This window comes from Hoplias malabaricus, chromosome 2, assembly GCF_029633855.1.
Source record: "Hoplias malabaricus isolate fHopMal1 chromosome 2, fHopMal1.hap1, whole genome shotgun sequence".
In the NCBI taxonomy this organism is placed as follows: domain Eukaryota; kingdom Metazoa; phylum Chordata; class Actinopteri; order Characiformes; family Erythrinidae; genus Hoplias; species Hoplias malabaricus.
In genome coordinates this window covers 31,060,997-31,080,982 of record NC_089801.1, presented here as the reverse complement: position 1 = coordinate 31,080,982, position 19,986 = coordinate 31,060,997, and the positions used below count along the sequence as shown (strand labels likewise).

Here is a 19,986-nt window from a genome sequence, read left to right as displayed (position 1 = left end):
AAAAATGGGACACAATATTGGAGCTGTTTAACCACACCTCAGTATCCATCTGAAATACCATAACAATAGCATTATTACATAACAAAAAGACACCCTAGCAACTACCTGAAATACCACGACAATAGCAACTTTACACATTATAGCAGCTTGTTAGCAACAGCCTAGTGACCACCTGAAAAACCATAACAATAGCATTATCCAGTTTTCAACCAGGAACACCATAGCTGGTTAGTAACAATCTAGCAACCACCCAAAATAAATTAACAATAATAATATTACAACTTGTGAGGAGTTTGGTGTGTTCTTCCAGTGTCCGTGGGGATTTTCTTCTGGGTGCAAACACAAAACCAAACACATGTTGGTGGGTGGATTGGCGACTCAAAAAGTGACCCTAGCTGTGAGTGCGTGGCCCTGAGAAGGACTGGTGCCCCATCAAGGGTGTGTTCCCACCTTGTGCCCAGTGATCCGGATAGGCAGCGTGACCCTGAACTGGATAAGCGGTTACAGACAATGAATGAAAATTACATCATAAATTAGAGACACCAAAGCTGCTGCAGCACCCTAGCAACCACCTGGAAAACCATTAGAATAGCATTATTCTCGCAACAGACATCTCAGGAATGTAAGTCTTGAAGTAAAATATGAGAGAGAGAGAGAGAGAGAGAGAGAGAGAGAGAGAGAGAGAGAGAGAGAGAGAGAAATAAATGGGAATATGCTTGTCCTAGATATTTGCCACCTCTAAACCAACATAAGATTAAAATAGCTCCATTAGGCCATAGTCAGCCATTGTGTCCCTAGCAAAAAGAAAAAGAAAGGGAAAAAAAGAACACACACACACACACACACACACACACACACACACACACACATACACACACAGTGCAAGAGAAAAACAAATATGAAGTGTTTTGCCCTTTTTTCCAGACGAAGTAATTGCTGCTGTTTCTGGAGTGATCAAAGTACTCAGTGGGTGGCTATAGACGGAACTGTTGGAGCATAGAGAGAGAGAGAGAGAGAGAGAGTGAGAGAGAGAGAGAGAGAGAGAGAGAGAGAGAGTGTGTTTAAGCAAAAGAGAAAAAAAGGCACCTCTGGGGGCCGCATTAAATGAACTTGTGATAGAGTGATACCGAGCTCGTATCTCGACAGAACAAAGCCCCTCATACACACCCCGCCGTCTACCCATTGACATTTATCTCCCTCATCACACACAATCAGCTCCCTATGTCACTGTCAGCCTGTCACCCATTCATTCATACACACACTCGCTGTCACATCATCTCTCCATGTCTCTCTCCCTCCCACACGTGCCTCTACTGTATCTCTCTCTGCCGTCATGAATGACATCTCCGTAAGCGGTTATTCTCCTGTAGGCCAGAAAGAGTGGGACAGAGTCCTACTACACTTTTCCTAATGCACCTTCAGAAGTTAAAGCTATGAATGTTTTTTTTAATTTATTTTTTAATTGCTTTATCCCAGTTATGTTTCCTCTTTTGATGTTTTGTTTCTATTCATTCTGTCTGCTTTGTTACAGCTATCCTCTCAGGTTTAATGCCGTGTCCTTAGGCAAAGGAAGACTGGCCTTTTCATTTCTTTTATGAAATGTTATCATTTAAATTCTTTTACTGTTTTATATGTTTTACAGTTTAACATCAGGTTGTTGACTTTACTGTTCTTGGAAAGCATTATGCATTGCCGTTGTGTACAGAAGGTGCTGTATAAATACATTAGCCTTGCCTTCCATTTACACACAAACGCTGTTACCTTACTTTTGAAACACCAAAACCTTCCAATGTGATGTGAGAATTCCAAACTAAATTAATTCCCAGGCTCTGCTGCGAAAGAACGAAAGACTCACCAGGTTGCATTCCATCTTTTGATATCATCTTGGGTCCAGAGGTTATGTCCATCTCCTTACAATGCATTTTTGTGGCCTTCGACACAAACAGTCTCCACCTAGAGCCCTGCCATAAATATCCACTTCACACAATGTACCATTTATGAGACTGCTGAGACTTTTATGGAGACATAAATATTTTCACGGCCTTTTCTAACATTTTTGTAACCAATACTCCTCAAGTCTGAGAGTCTTTGGATTTCCTGAGGCTTGCTACTAGCGTTATGTGAAAAAAAGCATTCAGCATTTTGCATAATTAGCATGAGCTCACCTGTGTGACAGCATTTATAACCCAGTAAACAAAGAACGTCCCTGGACGTTCAAAATAGGTTTAAAAGTAGTCTGTCCATCAAGGACATATTTTAAACGTCAATGGACGTCCAAAATCCATCTTAATAAGTTAGTTATCAGTGGTGACCAATTGATAACGTCAGTGGACGTCCGTGGGCGTTTTATACAAGTAATTTATTTCGAGACCAATTATTAACGTCAATGGACGTCTAATAGTCGTCTTTTCAATGTCTGTGTTTGGACGTCTTTTCAGCTTTCATTTTCAACCTTAAGAGAACGTTGATTAGACGTTGACGTTGACGTTGATTTCAACGTTGAATCAACGGCTAAATGTTTACTGGGAATCATTTCAAGATATTTTAAATGTAAAGTCCTAGCTTGGGAAGCTGTCCATTACTTCATCGATTTCTGGCATAAATTCAACATATTCAAAACAAAACAAAGAAACATTTGAACAATAAAATGAAAACGATTCAACCGATGAGATGCCGGTTCTTCCACACTTATTTAAAGCTAATGAAGCAAGAAGTCCTGAAATTCACTGCTTTTCTACTTTGAGAAGTCAGCAGCATGAGCTTGACAGCAGTCAGAGGCAGGGGGGAAAAGTGTGGGCGACTTGCGTCCAGCAAAAATGGCCTTCTGACCAAGCTGTCAGCTCTGCATAGCACTGTAATAACGCTACTGGACACTTCTTGGCAGCTGCGTCCTTGGTGCCAGGCTTGGAGAAGCAGTGCGTGAAGGCAAATACGAGAATCGATTCCTGAAAATGACCTGTGAAATAATGTCACTGTGTTTTTACTCACTGCAAAACAGTTTAGTTGTCAAAGGAGCGAAGACCTCATTGCCCTTCACTGCAGCTTTCACCCATATTGACGCCGAAGGGCAACTTATTGTCTGGACATTCATAATTCAGCACTGTTTCCACCCACTGCCCTTGCATGACTGTTGGGAGAGGATGAGCTTATACGTGTGGGTACGTGAACTCATTTTCAGTGCTAGCGGCGCAGAGAAAAAGCAAAGCTCCTGCAGAATATGTTTCTGCCTCTTAAAATAATAATACAACATGCCCAAATGTTTGCTGAGGCACTTTATAATGAGCACACGGCTTGTGTACCCTCCATAGTAAAGCACTCTATAAGATGGCATCCTCCAGAGCAGCTGCTCATGAGCTTACTCTCACCATATTTCAGGCTTGGTACAGCAAGGAATAGAATACCTTTGGGACTAGTTAGAGTGCCGTATATGTTTTAGGACTAATCCCCCACCAGCAGTAAGACATCTTTAATGCTCTGAGGGCAGAACGCTATCAAATTCTCACAGCAATGATTCAAAAGTTGTGGTGTCAATCAATTAAAAAATGTAATTGTGTTAATCACAACAACATTCCATGATTAGTCATGATTAATCGCGAGTCAAAATTCTAGTATTTCCTTGGGAAGGGAGTTTTTATGATATCTGAATTTTCATTCATTCATTATCTGTAACCGCTTATCCAGTTCAGGGTCACGGTGGGTCCAGAGCCTACCTGGAATCATTGGGCGCAAGGCAGGAATACACCCTGGAGGGGGCGCCAGTCCTTCACAGGGCAACACAGACACACACTCACACCTACGGACACTTTTGAGTCGCCAATTCACCTACTAACGTGTGTTTTTGGACTGTGAGAGGAAACCGGAGCACCCGGAGGAAACCCAGGTTTTAATTGGGAAAATGACAATCTGACAATCAAACACCTCCATATTCCAGCTTCAACAATTTTTTTTTTGCCAATTTTGGTAAAACTGTTAATATGCTTTACAAAAATGATCATGTTAAAGTTTCCAGATCAATAAAATGCTTTAATGTATTTCCATTAATAGAACTATCCAAAAGATTGGCTTCCAAGAGAAGAACAAGCTAAGGACAAAGCTTTTATTAATACCCTTCACTTCAGAGTAAAAATGTTGGAGGTTGTGACATTACTCCAGAGAACACAGTTCTATTGTTCCTCAGCCCAGTCCGGGGTCGTTATTGCATTCCTGTCCATGCAACAAATTGAATTCATTCCCAAACGTTTGGGCATATAGTGTATTAGTGGGTGTATTGTATGCCTTGAGAGCATGAACTTGTTGGAGACCAAACAATCCCCAGGAAACAAGCAAATACCAAACAAACATGATTGTTTATTTTTTTCCCTTTTCCTTCTCCAAGTACTTTATTTAAGGGTCTATACACATCATAATGTTTCAATCTTGTTTCTTCACCAGGACCCCTACAAGACCCTAGTTTCACTACAAAGGCCAAATTAAAGTAAATGGCCTCTAACAATCTCTATGCAAATGAAATCCTGCTAATTAGTACGTCCTGCTCATTGTTAGCCATGTTAGCATGCTTGGCCGATCTGTTCCTTTCCAACATCTGCTCTGCACTTACATCAGAACCTGTCAGAATGCAGTCGTTACATCACACACATCACAAGAACACTTTGATCTCACTTCTACTCTCTCTCTCTCTCTCTCTCTCTCTCTCTCTCTCTCTCTCTCTCTTTCTCTCTCTCTCTCTCTGTTTCTCTAAAGCTGTAACCACTCTTCTCTTCTTGCCTTACATCTGTCTGACAAGAGAAACTCTTCTGCCATATCACACTAAACAGCAGCCCGGGGGCTATAGTGGACCAAAGATAGGAACAAGTGGTCTTTAATTGCACCATTGTGTAATACTCAGATTTATCAGGTGGAGTCGGAATGATTGTGGTACAGAAGGTGTCAGTGATGGAAGGAAGATGTTTTCTTTCTGCCTCCAGGGATGGAAGATGGCTTAGAGACATGAATGATTTCATACCAGTTTTTGGTTTGTACAATAAGGACCATAGAGTAAATCCCATAGAGTATGGGATACGTGCAAATAACATCATGATGCAAAACCTGGCTTATTTCCAAGTGTCCTTAGTATTTGATTAGGGCCATAACAAATAAATATTAAATTAAATAACCCCAATACTGCAATGAAGGACGGCACGGTGACACAGTCACACAGCTCCAGGGACCTGGAGGTTGTGGGTTCGATTCCTGCTCCGGGTGACTGTCTGTGAGGAGTTTGGTGTGTTCTCACTGTGTCCACGTGGGTTTCCTCCGGGTGCTCTGGTTTCCTCCCACAGTCCAAAAACACACGTTGGTAGGTGGATTCATGACTCAAAAGTGTCCGTAGGTGTGAATGTGTGAGTGTGTGTCACCTTGTGAAGGACTGGCGCCCCCTCCAGCCTTGAGCCAAGTGATTCCGGGTAGGCACCGGACCCACCGCGACCCTGAACTGGATAAGTGGTTACAGATAATGAATGAATAAATGAATACTGAAATGTGATTGTTAAATAAAGCTGTGAAATTTGAGCTATAAACCAAAAGCTCTGATGCGAGTCACAAGATGTAAAGTCTGTGTGGAAGTGTCAAGTGTTATAAGATTTGTAATTATAATGAAGGTCCATGTCAATTTACCAGCCATAACATCTGAAGTCCAAGTGAATTCACGAGTCATAGGATCTGAATTGAGTACAGTTGTGAGACATAAGAACTGAACCAACTTTTGAGTCATTAGAATTGTATCAAGTAGAGAGTCATAAGGTCTAAAGCCAAATCATGTCAAGAGTTATAAGATCTTAAATCTGAATCATGTTGTGAATCATGAAATTTGAAACTGAGCTAGGTCAAGTCATTAGATCTGATGTCCAAGTCAAACCAGAATTGATTCGTGAGTCAGAGTCAAGTCATGAGTCAGTGACTACTGAAGCAGGATCTGTTGTGTATTATTTTCTATTCAATAGAATTGATCAAACCTCTACTGATCTTGTTAGTTTTAATAATAATTGTTTAATCATTCTCACTGTCAAATATAAACTGCCCCAGGCATGTGATGAAGATAATTCTGTTTATTCAGAGTTGATTTATTTAAATCTTTAGTCGTCTGCACACAGTATGAAGAGCCAAAGTCGTACACAGAAATAACAGTTTACTTTTCTGTTTTACATCTATGTTCACTGGTTTACCTTCTCACACACTTGCACACTCGTACAAATTCTCTCTCTCTCTCTCTCTCTCTCTCTCTCTCTCTCTCACACACACACACACACACACACACACACACACACACACACACACACACACAAACTCACTCACACAATCAGAGGCATTAATTACAAATAATTACAAAGTCTGGTGTAAGCTGCACATGACTTCCGTTCTGTTGTCCTTGTCCCAACATTGCTTCTTTGTTACATCACTGAACACCTTAGAGTTTTATCAGGAAACCATCGCCATAGCAACACATCATTTAAAGTTGATTGACATGTGGACATGGGGGAGAGGGAGGGCGCTTTGAACCCGCAAACAAACGTTTGAGATGTAACCCAACAGAGAACAGAGAAAGACAAACAGAGAAAGAAATAACAGACGGAACAGCTCTGGCTTGACCTCCAAATACCTGGAGCTCCCTGTTGACCACGTGGACTGAGGAGGAGCACTTTGAACATTTGACATGTCCTCTGTCCTTCGAAGTTTGTTGTTTCTATGTGAGGGAAAAATCTCTCAGGTGAAAAAGCTGCAGTAGGAAGTGGGTTTGACCAAGCATACATGTTCCACCCCTTTGTTTTTAGCCCCGCCCAACCTCAATCTGGAATGAGCCATTTGGGTTCGGCTGAGAATGGTGATTATCTCCAAAATGTTGCCCGATATCCATTACAGTCATTGTTTTCCCTCTCATAATCACTGTGCTTTTTTAAATATATACACATACATATAAAAACATTTCACATGCGCAGAAATCTTTTAAACACACACTGTACAGAAAATCTACACATATTTAAACTCCCAGCACATTGAAAAGAAAAGTAAGTAACCCCACCCCACTCCAAATAAAAAGAAAACAAAAACAAACAAACAAACAAACACTCCCCAAAAGACTCTTGACATTAAGCCCACCAAGGAGGGGTGGACCAACAGAAATATCCCAACAACCTGCTCCCTTTTAAAACTCTTTGAAAAAAGATCATCAAAGTTTTTCCCTGTTTCTAGTTCATCACCTCACACACATTTCAGTCATTCACTGAGATCCAATGACTGAAATCCTATCTCCAGTTAAATAAAATTTAGATTAAATGAATGGTCAAACATGAAGATATAATTTAAACACCATTTAAACACATCGTTAAAAGGGAACATGATCTCCAGGAATTAATACGTATAAGAAGAAAGGTAGTTGCCCAAATATTTGCATCATTTGTACGAAAACATCTGGAGTGATAGATAATTGCGCTCCCATCCACTGGAGGCACTGTTTCACAAAATCCAAGCTAACTGTTATACACCTGAAGAAGAGTTACAGAAACATTGCTGTAAACTATTGTGGGAGTTACACAGGAGACAAATGTTGTCGTTTCTAACCTTTCTGAGCTTAGGGCCATGGTGAGGGTCATGCTTAGGGTCAGGGTTACGGCTGGTATTTCACACTGGGTAGGTGTTCAAAAGTACTTTGTACATCCACAAAAGGTGAACTATATTTAGTACACATTGTACAAATCTGTGGAATGAGCTTTTAGTCAAATATTTACAAATTCATCTGGGAAGAGTTGGCTGCTTTGAGTGATTTGGAAAATATTCAGCTGTGTTGTACAGCTGGGTTTTAATACAAATGGTGATTTGATCCTTCAGTTAATCATCAACAAACCATAGCATTGACCCTGATATTGTGAGCTTTTCTTTTTTAGTGATGCATTTATAATCGTTCTTTACTTACTTTTCTTTCATGTTTAAAATGTAATTTAGAGTCCAGTGAATGTGTGTGTGTGTGTGTGTCTGTGTTGCCCTGTGAAGGACTGGCGTCCCCTCCAGGGTGTATTCCCGCCTTGCGCCCAATGATTCCAGGTAGGCTCTGAACCCCCCGCGACCCTAAATTGGATAAGCGGTTACAGATAATGGATGGATGGATGAAACCAATCTGGAATATTCATCACTAAAACCAACTGAAGCAGAGGCTTGAAAACTGATGACCACATGGGCTGAACATGATGTTTGTATATCACATTTTTTGAAGAAATTCTTTGTAGGATTGGCATTGTATAAACCCTTTACTACAACCTATAAAATCCATACAAGAAATGGTAAACGATTGCATAAAATCTACTCATAGAAACAGATGACTTATATTCAGCCTTAGATTAAACCCTGCATTCTAGAACCCCACATTCTGTCGTGATTAAAACAGCTGAGTGATAAATCAGCAGGCTCTCTCAGTCCTTTAAAAGGGGGGCAATGACGGAGAGGACATGAAAGAACGATTCGGGACTTTGACTCCTGACAAACATTTCATTCCACAGATGAAATAAAAAAAAGGTATATATATATATATAAAGACTACAGTAAATTAGATTAAGGATGTAAATATACAAAACAAAACAGAGAGAGAGAGAGAGAGAGAGAGAGAGAGAGAGAGAGAGTAAGCAGTCAGAATTCTAAAGGTTTAACAAGGAAACAAAACGAACATTTGTTTCTCAGTATCACTTTCATATGGTGAAATGTGATTAACCAGTTAGTACTTATTTGTTCACTCATTCATATTCTGTAACTACTTCATCCTGATCAGTATGTCGTTATTTTTGTGTCACAATTCTGCGCGCGCGCGTGTGGATATTTTGAATGAGCAAGTTTTCTGTGCCCGCGCAAGGATATTTCTGCACGCGCACGGATATTTCAAGCGAGCGAACGAACCAGACAACCTACACATGCTGCTCTCCTGTCCTGCGCGCGATGTCTCTGACCTGCGCGCTCGCTCCCCACTTACAGCCCTTACAAAGTGCCTCAGATTCAGCCAATCAGAAACGACAAATGACAATGGTGATTTCCGATTGGATGGCTTGACTACCAAGAGGGCGGGATATACAGGCCGGAGACCAGTAAATAGGCGGATACCGGCAAGTGGAAGGTTACGGTTAAGGTCTGAAGAAGTCTGAACATGTCCGCCGAACGGCAACAGACCAGTACACCACAGCCAGACATTTTATTTTATATTCGTTGAATGGACAACATTCTAGAGTGTTTATCTGTTTATAGCCTTGCATTTAACTTATTTAACTGAGTCAGCAATGACATATCTCAAAATATCCAAAAACAACAGAATTGTGGCACAAAAATAACGCCCTAACCTGTGGATTTTCAAACAATAACAACTGTGAGCAATTTCACAGACTCAAATATTCATTCACAGTCACAGCTGTGAACACTTTCACACATTCACCTTGTTACACACACACAGTCACCCAGTCACTCACTCACACACACACAAACCTGTGAACAATCTCTTTTAACAGCTTTTAACATTTGGTGAAAAACAAATGTACCTTTTTTTAAACAATGGTCCAGAGCAAAATAACTCAATTATTCATCACATTTGTCACTGTTCCAACTACACTATATAAAAGCCTTTGCCCAATATCAGTTGTTGTTTTTGTTCCCTCTACCATCTCTAATCCCTGTAAACCACCCTTGCTGAACTAGGATTAGGTTTATATTCTTAAGAGTTAAAGCACTGTAGCCCAAAAACAGCATGTCCCCACTTAGACTGCTCAAACGTCTTTCAACATACTCTTCAAAATAAAGGTTTCTAAAAGGTTCTCAGCCTGGATGTATGATTCTGGAGGGGTAAATGATTCTGGTATGGCCCCCTCTACCTATATCAATGCCTATGATACTAATTAGCATAGGTATCTAACAGGGGATGTGACAGAGCTGGACAGTTTGCATTCTCCTCTGATGAACTGTTCGGTGGCATTGCATCAGTGGCAGTGGTAGAAAAACATTGGTGGGCTGGCCTTACGTGTCTCGGAGGGAATAGTGTTCACCTCTACCCTCCTGAGGTGGGTGGCACTGTGTGTGATCAGAAAGATTCACTGAAAAGTTGGAGAGATTGGAAAGAAAGTTTTGGCCAAAAATTTATACATTTGTATTCTTCCAGTTTTTAAGCATGTCATTTCTAATTCATTCATCCATTCATTCATTGTCTGTAAGCGCTTATCTGGTTCAGGGTCGAGGTGGGTCCTACCCGGAATCACTGGGTGCAAGGCAGGAACACATCCTGGAGGGTGCACCATGGATTAAACAAAATTAATGAAAAAAAAAAAAAACTTAAATTAAAATGTTCACATTTTAAGATCAAGTTTATATGAAGGTTAAACAAACAAGGCGTCTTATTTTTGAAGAAACCATCAGTGAATGGTTCTTTAGGGAACCACAATGTGTTCTTCTACAGAATCTCTCCAGAGAACCTTTTATTGGCAACCTTTATTTTAAGTGTGGGGGACTGTTTTCACGACCTCAGAAGACACACAGAGAATGATAAAAATGTGAGCAGATCTTTGCTGAAGCGAAGTGCACTAATCAGTCCTTTGAACGGACAGACGGCAGCAGAGTCTGTAGCCGTTTCCCGGTAGCCACGCCAACATCAAGGTTCAAAGGCCTGAGGTCAGACAGGAGCCCAGGTCAAATGGTCAGATGTTGGAGGTTGGGCTTTCAAAAGGGGCTTGGCAGTCTGTCAAGTGTCTGTACGCTTGCAGAGTCAATTAGCAGGTCAATGTGAAGCACCTTAAGACATGTTGAATTATTAATACACGCACAACCCCAACACACACAAACACACACACACACACACACACACACCATCTGGGAAAGCGGCGGAGTGTTGGCTCGTGGTCAGTTGGTAGTGGTAGTCAGACTAACAGGCCAATATGTTTGCTAATGGCCTGTCAAATGGATCAACCCGCTGCCCTTTGACAAACTCCGTCAGCAGTGCCTTGCTATTCTTGTCTAACATTTTTTCTTTCTTTCTCTCGCTCTTCACTGTCATTTTTTCTGAGTCTCCTTTCTCTTCACACCCTTTCTTCAGCCATTTATCCATTCCCTTTTTTCAAACTATGGTGCAAGGATCCCTGAAGAATGGTGGTGTGAAGATCTCAGCCGTTCAAAGCGTTAAAGCATTACCATCGCATACTGATCTTTTGTGCTTTCATGCTTTTAAGAGACAAAGAGTGTTTTTTCTCTGTTCTCTTCCCTCACTTTCCTTTTCCCCATCTTCTACCCATCCTCTTCTTTCACCTCTCCCTCCCCAGGCTGGCATGTACATATTTGTTTTTTAAGCTATACTCCATTTCGCAATGGGATTTCAAAAGGGATCTTGCAGTTGCTCAATGGGTAACGCCTGGGGAAAAATCTCCAGTTGACCACAGTTCAGGGGCGGCATGTTGATGTAATTTCCATGAGGGAATGTTTTATTGTTTCAAGTTTCTTGGGGATCGGTCAAGGTTGCCCACGGATTACTTGATGCCTTCTGGAAGATCCGATTCAAGCTGTTCTGATTGTGTACCTCTGTAGCTCTGTGAACTGAATTGGGCTCTTTCATATTGTAGGTGGAGCTGCAGATGTGACTTTTCAGCTGAGGACCAAAATAACAAGCAAAAGAACCAAAATGTGGCCAACGTGACCTCTCTTCCTCAACCGGGCATCTGCAAGAATCCACTGCCAACCACAGCTGTTGCCAATTTTTGCTGCTTTCCCATTATCCTTCCATCTTTTCCTGTTACCTGGTACCCTTCCTCAAGTCCACTTTTTTATTAGGTAGTGGTGGCTTCACTTGCCTGACCAATCGTCTGCTGAAAGGAGCACTTTTCCGTTGGGCTGGTGGACTTCTGCATGTGCGGACAACTGTGACTTTTCAAATGAGGTCCAAAACGAGAAGCAAAAAATCAAAATGCAACCAACAGAATCTCTCTTATTTTAACACCCCCAACCAATCAAGCAAAATCCACACTGTCAGTGATAGTTAAAGCCAGTTCATTCATTCATTTTTCTTTTTTTGTATAGTTTCCTATTGCAACAACCCCCTTCGCGAATTTGACACATGAAGACATCACTTGCTCTCTCTTTCCTCACGTGTTGGCCGTATCTTCATTTCGGTGAACTTGAGCGAGTACTGCCAGCCTGTCCAGGATGACCACTCTATGCCGTCAGCGTAGGAGGTGTGCTGACCACGCAGGTACTGACCGTTCAGGTTGGATGTATGGCAGTTGCGGTACCACCAGGCTCCGTGGTAGAATGAAGCGCAGTTGTTCTCCGAATGGTCATTGTCTCTGTCTTTCGTGGTGAACTTCATCCCGTTGTGTTTCAGCAAGGAGTCTCCTAATGATAGAAAGACAAGCACAACACACACCCACACACACACACACACACACACACACACACACACGCACGCACGCACAGAGAGAAATAAATCTATTAAACATCTGAGATGCTGACCTGCATTCCTTGTGCATTCTTCATGTTTATATTTAATATATTTTCTTTATTATATATATTTTGAATTGTCACATGCAGAAACTACACTATGTAACTTTAAGAAGTGGGGAGGAAAACCTCCCTCCCCTCCCCATCCTCCTTGATTCAAGACAGTGCTGTAAACTGAATTACACTTTTGGACTGTAAGGCAAGGCAGGTAAAATTTAACCTGGCATTGCTTTAAAGGGCTTTTTTGAAATAAGTAAGGGCGGCACGGTGGTGCAGCAGGTAGTGTCGCAGTCACACAGTTCCAGGGACCTGGAGGTTGTGGGTTCTAGTCCTGCTCCGAGTGACTGTCTGTGAGGAGTGTGATGTGTTCTCCCTGTGTCAGTGTGGGTTTCCGCCGGATGCTCCGGTTTCCTCCCACAGTCCAAAAACACACGTTGGTAGGTGGATTGGCGACTCAAAAGTGTCTGTAGGTGTGAATGTGTGTGTGTGTGTCAAGGACTGGCGCCCCCTCCAGGGTGTATTCCCGCCTTGCGCCCAATGATTCCAGGTAGGCTCTGGACCCACCGCGGCCCTGAACTGGATAAGCGCTTACAGATAATGAATGAATGAATTAATTAAGTAACAAGAAAACAATTGTAAAGGACTGAATAGCACCACCCTGTGGAGCAATACCTAACAGTGAGTGAATGAGTAAGGGAGTACGTCAGAGAGTGAGTGAGTTACAAACTAGTTTCATGAGGTGTTTCACATCTGAAAGACAAGAACAACAACTGCCAAGAACAAACTACCCAGTGTTGTTATGTTAAACTAGCCACACACTGACAGGCACTGAGTTCCATGATGGGGGTGGGAGGCAAGGCATATGATGCTTTGGTGTTGAAAAAGTGGTGTTGGCCACAGGGCATTCTCTCTAATGGTCTTGACTTCAACACTGCCAGGAAATGTGGTTTTGTGTTTTTTTTTTTTTTTTTTTAATCTCAACACACACACACACACACACATTGGTTCTGCTATACTTGTGGGGACTGTCCATTACAATAATGATTACTGTAGCTAATAATCTGTAAACCTTATCCTCAGTAACCAAAAGTATATAATTTCACTCTTTTAGTGTTTTTACGTTAAAGTGGAAGAAATGAGAAGCTGAAAAATCTACCAAAATGTCCTCACACAACCGCAGAATGTGAGATACCCTATACTTACAAGGACAATCAGGTCCTCATATATATATAAAAACATGCCCACAATTCCCAGCCAACCTTACTGGCCTTCTCCAAGAGTGGCATCTTATCTCATTTCAAAGTGATTAATGGATGTTGACTTTTATCAATAATGTAAATGGCAATGGCGGAGATGAGGTGAGGATTCAACCCCTCCCTTCAACTCCGCTCGTCTCCTGATGGAGGGAAAAAAAAGAAGACAGACAGATGAATCATTTTGTTGAAGACTTTTTATCAAAGATTCAGGAGTGACCTTTTTATCTTTTCATATTGGCTTTATGAAATAACCTTCCAAACTCACTCTCTGTCTAACACACACACCCACACACATAAGCTTACACACTCTGCAGGTAATACCCACTGAGCTTACCAGTATGTAGCCTCAACAAATTCTCTAAAGACAGCGAAAGTAGAGCAAACAGTGCACATGCCCCAAAACAACCAGAGGCCAATCAGAGAAGACTTTACAGTTGTGTGAACCAACCATACCTAATGACATCATGCATTACAGTACATTATTATAATATGCTATTAAGATATTTTATGACTAATTAGTGTATATTGTCTCTATACTGAATAATTAAACACTGCCAAATGCCATGCAATTACTGAATTCCTGTTCTTCAATGGTCCGGGCCCCCACAGGACCACAATAGAGTAAGTAATATTTTAACAATGGTGGATCATTCCCAGTGTTGCAGTGACACTGACAAGGTGGTAGTGTGCCCACTGGTTAAAGTGGTCATTGACGCTGCCCACAGGATAGTATAGTGACACTGGGGGGTTTATAAACTCTAGCAGCACTGCTTTGCATGATCCACTCATACCCGCACAACACACGGCATTACTGTTTCACTGCAATTTGGACTATGATTCAGCACCCAAATCATACCTGTTCTGTTCTGTGGTGGTACTGTGGGGGTCCAGAGCTTTGAAGAACAGAATGAAAGTATGCAGGGCAACAGATGGACTAGAATCTGTAATTGTAGAACTGCAATGGGCCTGTATCTTTAGGCTAATGGATGGAATAGAAAATGTTTAGAAACTGCATTATAACGCGCTCCTTCTGGATTCATTTAGAAAATCAACATGCAGTTTACTTCTCAAATAAACGAAGGGCGGTGTCTGACTTAAGATCGCTCAGTGTACTCTCCATACAGGGAATTCAGTGATAAAAATAGCGTCGCAACAGCCTGAAAACAGCCCACGTAGGGGGCTTTTCATTAAAACTGAGTCATACTCCCTAGAAACACAAACGGAGCAGTGTTGAGGTGGTAACTCATGGGTTGGAGGGATGCATTAAAGTGAAACGCGGGGAAGCAGAGCGTCCTACATTTCTGTGTGTTTCAGCCACAGAGAGGACGTGAAAATACTGCTATTTGGGGAGGGGGGGGGGGGTGAGGGGAGGAAGACCAGGGGTTACAGTGCCTACAACATCATAAACACAATAAATAGAGCTGTGGGAGAAGTGGAACACTGTGTTCTGCCAGGAAGAGGAGTGTGTGTGTGTGTGTGTGTGTGTGTGTGTGAGAAAGGTTGGGAGAGAGAAAGGAAATGTCAGGTGGAATAATCTATTAGCTCACCACTGTAAAGTGAACAGGACCCTGTCTGAAACATTACAGTGTAGAGAATGTATGTGAAACCTACACAGAGCAACTGACACTGAACTGACAGACATCCCAGATCAACTAGATCTTCAGAAATGAACATACATATGAGCAAAGGTAGCTCTCTTGCTTTATGATCACTAAGTGAGCTCCCTTTGTTATGTTCCTGAAACTGTGATCAATAAGCTCCAAACACTGTCTTTCCTACTGTCCCCGTTTCCTCCCACAGTCTAAAAACACATTAGTAGATGGAATATGTCTGTAGGTATGTGTGAGTGAGAGTGTCACCCTGTGAAGAACTGGTACCTCCTCCAGGGTGTGCACAAGGATTCCGTGTAGGCTCCGGACCCACCGTGACCCTGAACTGGATAAGCGGTTACAGGCAATGAATGAATGAATGAATGGTATAATTCTAGAGGAGGCTGGATGTCAAGTGTGTGTCAGGGGGCACTGCAGAAAAAGTTTGGGAACCACTGGGTTAGGGTACGTTTAAAGGCTGATTTTTCATTCTGGGTTGCCAGAAATTCATGTGAGCTTCCACAGATATATTTAGTATACATTTTACAGTTTTCAAATATATTTAGTACACATTGTATGAATCCTGGAATTGTTCTCTCTTAAGACAGCTTGAGGGCGGCACGGTGGTGCAGCAGGTAGTGTCGCAGTCACACAGCTCCAGGGGCCTGGAGGTTGTGGGTTCGATTCCCACTCTGGGTGACTGTCTGTGAGGAGTTTGGTGTGTTGTCCGCGTGGGTTTCCTCCGGGTGCTCCGGTTTCCTCCAACAGTCCAAAAACATTGATACACATTGATAGGTGGATTGGCGACTTGAAAGTGTCCGTAGGTGTGAGTGTGTGTGTGAATGTGTGTGTTGCCCTGTGAAGGACTGGCGTCCCCTCCAGGGTGTATTCCCAATGGCACTCAATGTTTCCAGGTAGGCTCTGGACCCACCGCGACCCTGAACTGGATAAGTACTTACAGATAATGAATGAATGAATAAGACTACATGCGTGTGTGTGTGTGTGTGTTTCGTATTATGGTCTATGTGAAGATCCACTAGCTTAGGGATGAGATAGACTAGTTTCAGGATTATTAACATCATGGGCCTTATTCTTCCTATGATAAAATATGTAAGGCTTTCTATGGGGTTTTACACTCAGTGTTGGAATAATGCTGTAAGGATCTGATTTCATTCATCCATTTACCCAAAGCAGGATGACTTGCTCACACACACACACACACGGCCAGTGCAGAGGGCTTTAAACCTCTCTTGCGAACACTTGTCAATGGGCACAGTGACCTTAGGCTTATGTGCCGGTGTGCCATTATGTTGGTCACTGCTTTGGAAGAGGGGTCTTTGGTAATGCAGCCACAACAGCTGCCCTGTGTTGTAAACAGATTGCCCCCACTAGTGGTCATTCACCTCAGCTACAGATGATTAGCATATCACAGCTCAGCACTGCTTTCAACAATGGCCCCTATTCATTACTACACCTCCTTCATCCATCTTTTCACATAATCTACACCTCTTTTCCACTCTTGTTTCTCCATTCCCATGCTAGCACCCCCCACCCCCCCATTTACCTCACCCTTCCCTCCTTTCTTTCCTCGGCTCCCAGGGGGCTTCGCTAAATTGCTTCTTTGTCATGAGGACACCGTTGTTTATGCTCCAGGTCAATGGCAGTAATTAATTGGGAGCTGTTTAATCTCTCGGACTTGTGCGAGCGAGTGTGTGTTTTTCGAGAGGAACTATGCCGTCTCACACCCACTGGCCAGCCATAACCAAGTGCGTAGATCTGATCTCAACATTGGTAGGGACACATAAATCACTATATATATAGGGATGAATATATAATAAAACACATGACTGATAAAGGCTAACCATGAAATAATTTATTAACATATTTTACATTAAGATTTGCATTTACATTTAATTAAAAACAGTGTCGGAGGAAGTTTTTGTCTTGTGCAATAGTTGCATGTTTGGTGTTCATTGTTTTTATTATGTAACATCCATGGAATTTTTATGCCTGTCTGTGCAGTTTGAGTTGTTTCTGTGATGTACTGGTGTACTGTCACTTTAAAACTGGCTTGGTCTTGGGCTTGGGCTTGAACAGAGTGTGGGACACTGTGGCAAGATTTGGGCTTGGCGACACGGTTTTCTTACCATAATATCCACCTCTCGTTTTTTGGATGCCATTCACACACACACACACACACACACACACACACACACACACACACACACACACAAACACACACACAAGCATTTAGGGTTGCCACCAGTCCCGTATAATAACTTTTGGAATCGTTGCTCATTTAAAAACAAAGGACTCTTTGTAGTCCTAAAATTCCTTTGTCAGCCTCTTTTCACCCTGTTCTTCAAAGCTCTGGACCCTCAGAGGACCAGAGGGACACTGACGTGGCGGTATGAGTGGATCAGACACAGCAGTGCCACTAGAGTTCAAGATGGCAGCCTAACATCACCATGAGCTGTCAGCTAGAGGTATTAGAACAGTGGAACTGTGTTCTCACTGATGTTACTTATGGCTGAATGCCATCAAACTCACACAGCAATGTTCCAGAATCTTTCCTAAAGCCTTCGAGGAACAGTAGACAGTGTTACAAGTAGCAAAGAGTGAAACACTACAGAGAATGTACTGGAAAAGCAGGTGTGTTTGCAAACAGTGAAATACAAGTTTGTATTCCCTGAGTGTGGGAAAGCATTGTGGTGTGATTAAGTGGTCAGCCGAAGAGTCACACAAAGGTCAAATAAACAGGCTGAGGTAAAAGATACGGTCATGGTCATTAGCTACTCATTACCTGTGCTAATGAACTAATTATGCGGAATAATAGTACATCAGTTTTTAACATGATTGACAAGCAGGGGTGGACAGCATTTGCATTTTAATTTTACTGTCGACAGCTCCACTGTCCTTAAACAAGGAGCGCTTTGTAGTTCTACAGTTACAGAGTGTAGTTCATGCTGCCTTGTATACGCTACCCTTCAATAACCCCCACCACCACCCCACAAGACCACCACTGAGTATTATTTGACACAGCAGCTCTGCTGGTGTTTTTAAGACACACCTAGCTTGCTGGACCACCTTGTAGATGTAAAGTCAGAGACAGTAGCTCCAGCAGTACTGCTGTGTCTGATCCACTCATATCAGCACAACACACACTGGCACATTGCCACCATGTGGCTGGAGCTTTAGGTTGCAGTATACAGAAGGTGGAGCTGTGTGGTTGGGCTGGACTGTACCCTCGGTTTCCAATATTGTGCTTTATGACTGATCATCACACTGTGCATGGACAGTACCTGCAGTGCCAGTGTAGTCACCGATGGTGAGCGGGTAGCCATCGTCCTCGGGGTCCACTGAGAACAGCCCCACACCGAACATTCCGTACTGGGCAAACGCTGTGCTGTTCTCAAAATCTTCCAAATCTATCCTCAACTCATAGTTCCCCTGGATAGACAAGGCATGGATCTGCTTCAGACCTACGGAGAAAGACGGAGAGAGATAAACAACAAATGAGAGAGAAAGAGAGATAGAGAGAGAGAGAGAGAGAGAGAGAGAGAGAGAGAGAGAGAGAGAGAGAGAGAGAGAGAGAGAGAGAGAGAGAGAGAGAGAGAGAACTAGTGAGAGGGGAAAAAACAGGGAAATAGAGGTAAGCAAAAGAGAGAGAGAGAGAGAGAGAGAGAGAGAGAGAGAGAGAGAGAGAGAGAGAGAGACCTAGTGAGAGGGGGAAAAAGAGAGAAATAGAGGTAAGCAAAAGAGAGAGAGAGAGAGAGAGAGAGAGAGAGAGAGAGAGAGAGAGACCTAGTGAGAGGGGGAAAAAGAGAGAAATAGAGGTAAGGAAAAGAGAGAGAGACAGAGAGAGAGAGAGAGAGAGAGAGAGAGAGAGAGAGAGAGAGAGAGAGAACTAGTGAGAGAGGGGAAAAAGAGAAATAGAGTAAGGAAAATGGGAGCAAGAAAGAGAGAGAGAGAGAGAGAGAGAGAGAGAGGTGGGGGAGAAAAAGATAGAAAGAGCAAAAAGAGGAAGTTAAACCCATCAAAAGACCGTTACAGTGAGTTTAAAAGCTGCGCTTAAATAAGAATGAATAGAAAAATGGTGCTCCGCAGGAAAGAAGGGGACAGCACTTACGACCTGAAAAGATGCTACAGTGGGACGTCTGGGGGATGGGGGGGGAGACCTACTTCTAGGACCTTTTGAGGTCTTTCTTCTATTTTTTCTTGTCGTTTAAAAGAAAGACATCACGTAACACATGGCTTTCACATTGTTAGGCAATGACCAACCAATCCGGATCCAGATTCTGGGACTTGTTAGCATTGGATCAACTGGATCCCAAAGACCTACTTTTACAGCATGTTCACCACTGCTGATGTGGGGTTTGTGATCCAGAACTATCCAAAATGGGTGTCTCTCAAAAACTGGGCCAACAATTAGACCACTGCACCACCCCTATTTAGTCTATCAGTGTCAGAGTGAACCAGCACCTATGTCCTGGGCATTTGTGGGTTCAAACCCCGCCTCTGGTCACTGTCTGTAAGGAGTTTGGTGGGTTCTCCCTGTATCTGCATGGGTTTCCTTCAGGTGGAGTATCCATGCAAATAAATATATGCTGCCAAATCTTATGGTGATTTAGAATTTAAGTTCTCAGGTGCCATCAGAGAAA

General features: G+C 42.5%; 1 protein-coding gene across 2 annotated transcripts in view; it reads right to left on the bottom strand.

Moving 5' to 3' along the window:
* Positions 1-6,184: 6,184 nt before the first annotated feature.
* The window catches only part of fibcd1b (fibrinogen C domain containing 1b), a 91,418-nt gene continuing 77,616 nt past the window's right edge, over positions 6,185-19,986 (bottom strand). For both annotated transcript variants that reach the window (XM_066661430.1, XM_066661431.1), the window contains 2 exons: positions 18,628-18,807; positions 6,185-12,375 (listed from right to left, as the gene is read on the bottom strand). In XM_066661430.1, the coding sequence (XP_066517527.1) occupies positions 12,107-12,375; positions 18,628-18,807 (449 nt within the window). In that variant the 3' untranslated portion in view covers positions 6,185-12,106. The remainder of the gene's footprint in view (positions 12,376-18,627; positions 18,808-19,986) is intronic.